The 9,215-nt window shown below is 52.3% G+C and overlaps 1 protein-coding gene across 1 annotated transcript; it reads left to right on the plus strand.

The window, feature by feature from the left end:
• Positions 1-1,174: 1,174 nt before the first annotated feature.
• Positions 1,175-3,081, plus strand: SOX3 (SRY-box transcription factor 3). The gene has a single exon (XM_048865373.2). The coding sequence runs from the start codon at positions 1,358-1,360 to the stop codon at positions 2,294-2,296; it is 939 nt and encodes a 312-aa protein (XP_048721330.2). The 5' UTR covers positions 1,175-1,357; the 3' UTR covers positions 2,297-3,081.
• The last annotated feature ends 6,134 nt before the right edge of the window (positions 3,082-9,215 follow it).

Raw genomic sequence — 9,215 nt, forward strand, 5'->3', positions numbered from 1 at the left:
GGGGGAGAGAAAGAGAGAAAGGGGGCGGTGGAGGAAAGCCCTTTGATTGACAGCCCCCGCGAGCCTCCCCCACAAAGTTTCCTTTCACTCCAAGGGGACTTTGCTGTTGCCATGAAAACGGATTTTGGCAAGCGCCCCTCCCCCCCCCGGGGGGGGCAGCCAACTGGAAAAAGTAAAGTGGCAAAGAAAGGAAAGGAGGTGGGGGGCTGGGAAGTGCATGCCAGGTTAGCCCCCCACCCCGTCATGCACCCCACTTCCGAGCTACCGGGAGTCCGGTCAGAACCCAGACAACCAGCCCCCCCCCCCCCCAGCTTGGCAAGCCATGCTGGGGCCATCACTGGGCTTCAGAGTGGGGCTGATGTGTCCTTGTGTAACCCGAACAACAAAGAGCCTTGCGACGGGGGGGGGGGGGTTGCATTTGTAGCGTAAGGGGAATTGCAGCACCCCCTCCCTTTGATCGGAGAGCCAGGATCCGCCGCCACCCTTCAAGATGTCCGGGGGAGAGCAGGGGAGTGGGATCCCCTTCCCTAGGGAGAGCTGGGGTCGCCCCTGCCCTGGATCCCCCATCAACGGCGCGGCGGGGGGGTGAGCTTAGCTCCGCTGCGGCACCCCTCACCCCCAGCCCGGGTCATTCCGGGGCTGCTCGCTCCCCAGGCACTGGGCTGGGCAGGCGAAGTGGGGTGGAAAAGCAGCTCCGCTTCCCCGCCATCGCGACCCCCTTTGTGCCCCGCACACGCACGGAGCCCAGGGACCCCGCCGCCCCGAACAGCCCCCGCCGCGGGCAGCTGAGGTTCAAGCCCCGCCCGCCTCCCCCAGCAGGACACCCCCTTGTGCGGCCCGCGCCCCGCAACCAGCAGCGAGCAGGGGGCGGTTTGCAGCGGGATGCCCCTGCCTGGGGGGGGGGGGGGTGAATCTAAAACAAACCCGACCAAAAGTTGCCCCCTCCCCAAGATCCGCAGGGGGTAACGTGGGGGGAGGGGCCGCACCCCCTGGTTTCCGGGGGGGGGTGGAGCGCCAGGCGCGGGGGGGGGGGCGGTACGAACCGGAGCCCCCTAAATTGCCAACTTTTTTTTTTTTTTTTTAAACCAGCTGGTCAATTAGCATCCGTCAGGGCCTGTCGGGAGCCGCGCGCTGATTGGCTGCCGGCTGCTCATTTATAGGCCGTCAATCATCTCCCCCCAGCACTGGGAGCGCACCGAGGAGGCAGCCAGAGGGGGGGAAGCGCCCGGCGAGCCCCGAGTTTGGCCGCTTGCTGCAGCCCGCGAGCCCGAGGAGGGGGGGAGCCGCACCTCGCAGCCGCCCGGTTCCCCGACCTCACCTGCCCGCCACGCTGGCGCACCTGCTGCCGGCCCCGGCCATGTACAGCATGCTGGAGGGCGAGCTCAAGAGCCCCCAGCCCGCCCCGGGGGGCCCGGCGGGGGCTGCGGGCAAGGGCGGCGGCGGCGGCGGGGGAGCGAGCGGCGGAGCCGGGGCGGACCAGGACCGGGTGAAGCGGCCCATGAACGCCTTCATGGTGTGGTCGCGGGGCCAGCGGCGGAAGATGGCCCAGGAGAACCCCAAGATGCACAACTCGGAGATCAGCAAGCGCCTCGGGGCCGACTGGAAGCTGCTGAGCGACGCCGAGAAGCGGCCCTTCATTGACGAGGCCAAGCGGCTGCGGGCCGTGCACATGAAGGAGTATCCGGATTACAAATACCGGCCCCGCCGGAAGACCAAGACCCTGCTGAAGAAGGACAAGTACTCGCTGCCCGGCAACCTGCTGGCCCCCGGCGGGGCCGGCGCCGTCAGCAGCCCCGTCGGGGTGGGCCAGCGCCTGGACACCTACGCCCACATGAACGGCTGGAGCAACGGGGCGTACTCGCTGATGCCGGAGCAGCTCAGCTACGGGCAGCATCCGGCCATGAACAGCCCCCAGCTGCCGCAGATGCACCGCTACGACATGAGCGGCCTGCAGTACAGCCCCATGATGTCCACGGCGCAGTCCTACATGAGCGCGGCTTCCACCTACAGCATGTCGCCCGCCGCCTACGGCCAGCAGCCCGGCACGGCCATGAGCCTGGGCTCCATGGGCTCGGTGGTGAAATCCGAGCCCAGCTCGCCGCCGCCGGCCCTCGCCTCCCACTCCCAGCGGGCCTGCCTGGGGGACCTGCGGGATATGATCAGCATGTATCTCCCGCCCGGGGGGGATGCCACAGACCCTTCCAGCCTGCAGGGCAGTCGGTTGCACAGTGTCCACCAGCACTACCAGAGTGCCGGGACTGGGGTCAATGGCACTGTACCGCTGACTCACATCTGAGACTGCTCTGCCGTCAACCCAACCTCACCCCGCTCCTGGGACAGCTGGCTGCTCGCTTGAGCAGACTGGGACTCAATGCACCTCCCCGGGAAGACTTTTTAAAAGGAAGGTTCGATGTCGCGTGTGTTTTTTGTACAAAAAGAAATGGGGTGTGTGTGTGGGGGGGGGGAGGGAGGGTGTGTGGACTGGTTTTCTCTAACAGAGCACAAATGTCTCCTGGGAAGTTTTAAAACCGCAGCCACTTCTTTCCTGGTTTCTGATAGGTTGGCGCTCTCTCTCTTCTATTCTTTTTTTTTTAAAAAAAATTTTTTTTGCAAAAGCCGTTTTAAAGGTCTGGTCTATTTCAGTTTGAGTGTAGCGGTGGAATGGAAACGTGGCGGGCTTTTCTTCCAGCTCAGATGTTTACATTTTTGTTTGTCGCCTTTTTTTTAAACAAAATGAGTGTCCCTCTCCCCCGTGTCCTGCTCCAGGTTTAATCCGAATCGTGTAGCTTCCACGACCTCGAAGAAGAGGGGGGAAAGCTGGGCGGCTCACTAATGCAAAGTCTTTCTTTTAACTTATAGTAAGTTGTGTGTTTGGGTTGTGTGTGGTCCTTCCCCCCCCTCCCCCCCAAGCTTATAAACTTCTGTAACTCGGTTTGTGAATTTCACTGTGACGCCGTTTTGACCCTACCACGCCAGAAACGCTTTAGTTTGTCTCTCCGGTTCCTTAAAAGACTTTAGCCTGTGAAACGCTCCTTCTCCCCCACCCCGAATAAGAGAGATCAATAAATTTTATAACGGGCACCTCCCTTGTCTCCTGGCGATTTGTACGTTGGGGGGGGGGGGGGGGTGCAGCCCCACGGTGCCCTGCTCAAACTCTCAGAGTAAGTGCCGTCCTCCAGCATGTTACTTGGGACACATGTAAACGGCGGGGCTAGAAAACAGCGCGGTGAGGTCTAGACCGGGGTTTGACGCGCAGAACTCAACAGGGCCGTGTGAAGGCTGAAGTCCGCTTCCCGGCCCGGTGAACGCTTAAAGCGAATGCTTTAAACCCTGCCCCTCACCTCTGGCAGTCCCGATCTCTCCTCAACCAGGCGCTGTGTTGTTTTTTTTTTTGGGGGGGGGAAGAGTGGGCCCCTTGGGTTTAGTTTCTCGTGCCGGGGAGGGGAATAGGGTTTAGGAAGCAGAGCGGGTGGCGATTTATATACTCACCGCCCCTCGCTTCCTTTTAAAAGTAGGAGCCACTTGTTGACTCTCCAAAGAGGCGTTTCGCGTTCCTAGCTGGCCGGCTGCGGCTGAAAGGTGCCGCTTTAAATTCTGTCTGGGGGGGCCTGTGCACCCAGGAAAGGTGGGCTGAGCTCTCTTCAGCTGGGAGAAATCTTTATTCGATTGTATTCAAAATCCTGTCATCTTTTCGAGCGGGCGGTTCTCGTGTTTTTAGTCTGCACCAAAATCCAGCACGGTCTTGGCGGTAGGGTTCGCGGAACAGTTAACCGGTTCCCACTTCGTTTATCCTAAAAATACAGCAGTTAGCTCCTCCCTAAAGTCGTTTTGAAATGATAGGAGCACGGTTTGTGTGTAAATCGAGCTGTCCTGCCGACTCCGTGTGTTTTTGAAAACCGAATTAACGCCATTTCGTTCGCACAGTAATTCACTCCTGGGGCTTTATCAAATTAATACCCAATCTTTGTGTGGGTGTTTCTGTTTTTTGTTTTTTAATTTAAGTGATGTTGCGTAAACTCATTTTCTGCTCCTTTCGCGTTTGGCACCTGTTACTCTGTATGTCTCAGGGCAGTGGGAAAACAAAATCTCTCACGTGGCTTGAGTCTGTTTTACGCCAACCTTGCTGTGCCTACTTCGCTCTTCTGCGTGAGAGAGTTTTATTAGCCAAATCTGTTGGAAAAACCCGAATCCTGGCGTTTACACGAGGCTGGTTCGAGCCCGGTATTTATCAGCCTCTTAATTTTGACTCATCGCCAGTCTCTAGGTGGCTTTCCTAAGGGAAAGAAGGAGTTTGGAAAAAGGGGGTCTCCTTTTGTGACGATCACAGAGCGCTAAACTCCACTTTCTCTGGGCTTCGCTGCATGGCACAGGAGTAAGGTTAAAATATTTCCCCTCGCCCCTCAAACAAAAAGCTGTGAAGAGCGTTTCCCCTTCCAAGCTGCATTTTACCCACTAGCGGTAATTTCCCACCCAACTCAAGAAGTACGAGTCTCACGAGGAGGCTCGGTAATTCATTTCAGACTTTTCCCTGCCGCCAGAGTTTGCCTGGTCACCGACCGAAGTCTTTTAAACCCTCCTGTCGCAAGAGGAGCGCGGGCCCTGGCTCTGCTCGGGGCCAGAAGGGGCTGCAGCGCTCTGGTCAAGGTCGCGGGGTTCCCCCCGCGTTTGGGGGGCTCCCTGGTAAGGAGCGCACGGGTTTATTTTTAAATAGGAGACACCTGCTTTATACTGAGATGTCGCCTAAACTCAGCGGCCCCTTGCGCCTTCCTTCCCGGGGCTGGTGCTGAAGGAGGTTGTTTTTTTTTTTCTTTTTCCCCTCCTGGGGCAACACCCTCTCCGCGCTCGATTAAAGAAACCAGGCCGCCTGATGGTAATAACTCTTTTAAGAAAAGGGGATTTATTTATTATTTTATTACCCCTCTCCTTGGGGCCCAGCTCCCCCTCGCACCACCTGAGCCTCCTCTGTTTTGTGCTTGTTTCTGGAGCAGCGCAGGCAAGGGAAAGTACACCAGACAAAACGAGAGTGGGCGCCAATCTGCCCCCAGGCCCCACCGCCCTCAGCTGTCTGCCGAGGGACGATCTCTCTTCCCCTGCAGCCTGCGGCCCCTAAAACACTTTGCACCCACACGTGCTATTAAAATGTTTTGCACAAAATGCATGAGTCAGAAAGGGGGCGGGGGGGGGGGAGCTTTTCAGCTTGGAAAACCTGACGCATCTGCTTCTAAACGCAGACACCCCCCTTTCCCTCCTGTACCCTCTCCTTTTCCGAGCGCTCTCCCTACCCATCGCTGCTGGCTTTGAAAGGGGGGGCCCTGGGGAAGGGAACCCGCAGTGTGTCACCCCACCATTGGGGTGGAAGCATTCTTGCAAGGAGAGAGCAGCCCTGTCCTCGCCTTTGTAACCCAGGCCCTGGAGCTCCTGGATCGGTGATCAGGGGACAGACAAGGCCAGGCGGGCTGGGCTGCAGCTCTCATCTCTGCTGGGAGCAAACAAGCTGTGCGAAATCAGGATGGTTTTTCTATCGCCCGCGGGCAGAACCGCACAAGCCCTTTTGCGATGAAAGAGTGCGGAGTCCTCCCGCAAGAACGGCTCCCTTCGAAACCAGAGCGCGTGTAATCACACCCGTGAGGACCTTAGACCCAATTCAGATCTAGTGTAAAAAGATGAAACTCCGCTGCGAGCCATGGGATTACAGCTGCGTGCCCGAGCTCGGAACTACCTAACCCCGCTAATTCTGCCCCGTTATAAGTGGATCTTCACAAGCCGTGGATCCCCCTGTATCCGAGGCTTTCCTTGGCAGCAATTTTTGGCTTTGCCGGCGTAGAGAACCGGCTAGTCCCCTCTCTGCTCCAGGCCGGGCCCTGCTGTTAATTTTTAAGCAGAACTCATTTTGAGTTCAATGGAGGGCGCTCTCCGGAGTGAACACTGACTGGCCTACCTGTGTGTGTCCCCTGGGTGTCCTTTTCTTCCTTCCAGACACAATATTTCTTTTCCTCCCAAAATATTGTTCAGCTTACAGGGGGTTCAACTCACACCGAGGTTCCCAGCGCTCTAGTTTTGGGGGTGGAGGGGAATCTTCCCTTTTTCTTGTAGAAGAGGGATAGGGAGCCAGGCTTATGCAAGGGAGGAAGGCGGAAAAATTACCCCCGAGCGTGGGGGGGGGGTGCTGAAACTGCCCCCATCACACTGGCATGTCCCAGACCTGAGGGGACAGTATCAAACTGAAAGGGAAAACTTGACCGGCAGCTTTTCATCTTTCCTGGGGGCTGCCATTTCTCACGCTCCGTCTCACCGCCCCCCCCCCAAGTCCCCCAAACAAACAAAATAACTCCGTAAAATTGGTTCTTAGGCAAAGGTGGAGGGGCAAATGCTTTCCTTGCACACAACTAAGACATTTTGCTTGTGCTGGGATATGCTTTTAAACTTCAAACTTACTCTGAAAAGAAGCACAGATTCTGATCTCAGACAGGCCAGCATGTCCCTTTAGGAACCCCTTGACTACTCCGGATTCACGCTGATGTCACAGGGTTCAGCACATTGTCAGTGAGGGCTGGTGCTTTGGAAATAGGAGAAATCGGATTAACAAATTAAACTGTAAACAGTTATAAATGCTGCAGAGATCTCACCAATGGACCTAATCCTGACAGGTACTGAGTATCTTCCCCTCCCACTGAGCGTTTATGGTCCCTGAAATGCTTAATCTCTATATACTCATTAGGTAATCAAAAAGAAAAGGAGGACTTGTGGCACTTTAGAGACTAACAAATTTATCTGAGCATAAACTCTCCTGGGCTACAGCTCACTTCATCGGATGCATTCAGTGCATTTTCCACTGAATGCATCCGATGAAGTGAGCTGTAGCTCATGGAAGTTTATGCTCAAATAAATTGGTTTGTCTCTAAGGTGCCACAAGTCCTCCTTTTCTTTTTGCGAATACAGACTAACAGGGCTGCTACTCTGAAACCTGTCATTATATAATCAGGTGTTTTCACAGTGAAAATCTGCAGCCTTATTCCCCTGTACCATTTCTTTCAAATCCAGCGCAGGTGAATCCAGCATCCCTGGCTAAATGGATAGAATATCAGCAGTGTCTTGGTTAATAGTGTTAGCATTTAAACGTGGTAACAATATTTAACCTGCTGTGTTAACAACCTGTTGAAAGGAAGAGGGAAAATTACACTGGGTGCTGCTCTGTCTGCAGATTCTAAAATACCTGCAGCATCTCGGGTTACGTTTTGAAGACTATTTCTTCCCCCAAAGGGCTGTAAAGTGCATTTGATGTAACAAAAACAGTAAGGGAAACTCCTTTTTCAATTTAAAAATTAGGTGTGGGGAGGAGGTAAAAAAATAATGGAAAATTAGCAGAGGGATCAATCATAAAGGCACTGGTGAAGAATGTCTGTAGGATTTTTAGGTTTCTTTTTTCACTCACTTTCTCTGTTTCTAACGCTCCTTTATGTAGGGAGAGATGAATGTTAAGTTCAGTGTGAAAAGGCATTTGATTAACAGACATAAATCTAAAGTATTCGTTAGATCAGGGTATTTCCATATCAGAAATGAGAGGAAGAAAATGTACTTCTTTAAGATCACTAAGCCTATATATTGGCTACAAAACACCTCCATTAAAATGTTCCATCTGTCTATGTTAAATGAAGAAAAAAACAGATTCTTTAACAGGCACGAATAAAACTGCAGAAACAAAATAATATGACTGCTTTGAGGCTCTGTCCAACTTGTGTGCACTTTAGTACCAATTATTCTCTACAAGAGCCTGCCTGTCTGAATGATGTGATCACTTTGACTGTCCCCATGTGCCTATTTAGGGCCTAATCCTGTTTCCACTGGAATCAATGGCATACAATGGTTCAGAGTCAGTCCCTTTGTGTCTGGGATGCTGGAAGGAAAAAAGAAAAACTTTAAAATCTTTGCAATAGAGATTTTTGAAATTTGGGTGCATTTTCTTTTGTTTTTGACAAGTCTTCTGCAGGGAAGAAGGGTGGCCTTTTGGTTAAGGCCTTGTCTACATGGGGAAATTGACCAGACTAGCTATTTTGGAAAAGGCTAGGCCACAGTAGCTATTCTGGAATAGCTCCCAGGGTGACTTTTTATTGTTACTGCTGAGTGCAGTAATTATTCTGGAATAAAGTGACTTTTGTTCCAAAACAGAGTCCACATGGGGAGCTATTCTGGAGTCACTATCCCAGTCAATTTCTCCTCAGGAGATCAGGGTTCTTTTCCCTCCTCTTCCATAGATCTGTGACTTTGGACAAGCATTAATCTCTCTATGCCTGTAAATCCTTCCCTACTTCACTGGGACACTTTGAGAATAAATCTATAAATACCTGGAGGGCACTCTGATACTGCTCTGACAGAGGCTATATAAATAGCAAACCAGATTAAATTGAATTCATTTACCTTTATTTGAGAGAGGGCAGCCAATCTCAGGAGGCTTGTCTAGATAAGAAATCAATGCACCGTTGCCGCTGAATTGATTTTAAACTGGGTTTACACCAGGTTAGTTGAATTTGGAAAGTTACTAGATGAAGCTAAACCAGTTTAAGTGTGCTTTAACCTGGTTTAAGTATTTCTACATTTGAGGTTAGCACTCGTGTAACTAACTAAAAAATCCCATGCATACACCAGCCCAAAGAAGATGAGCCGGGTGACCTGGAGTCCGGAGAATAAGGGGAAATTCAACAGTACTGCAACTTGTGAGTTTGTCATTTATATTTTTACTGCAGCTTGTGACTGAGCCTTGGCAAACTTTTCTATTTGCCTCTCTAGCAGAATATCATGTGTCTTTCTATACCGCCCATAGGAAAGAACTCTGTGTAACCGTGTTTGTGCAGTACTTTCTGCTGTGTGCGTTCGCACCAGGTTGAGATTGTTAATTTCATACATCCCCATTCACGGCATGTTGTACTGATTTCACAAATGATATAAATATATTTGACACAAAGGGAAGAGTCAGAGCATAGCTGTGGCTGTTTGTTAGTCATGTTTAGCGATTGTTCTTGAATGCCCTACACAACAAAAACGTCTCTCAGAAGTCAATGGGAACTTTACCTGAGTAAAGAGGTCAGGTTTAGCCCTTTGGTGTTGGTTTCATTTTCACTGTACTATAACAAGTTCTCTTGACAGAAAAGTCCCATATTATTAAACCAAAATTAAGAAGAAATACTTCTGCCTACAGTTCTTTTATTTAGACTCACTGA

The sequence above is a fragment of the Caretta caretta genome, chromosome 9, assembly GCF_965140235.1.
Source record: "Caretta caretta isolate rCarCar2 chromosome 9, rCarCar1.hap1, whole genome shotgun sequence".
NCBI lineage: Eukaryota > Metazoa > Chordata > Testudines > Cheloniidae > Caretta > Caretta caretta.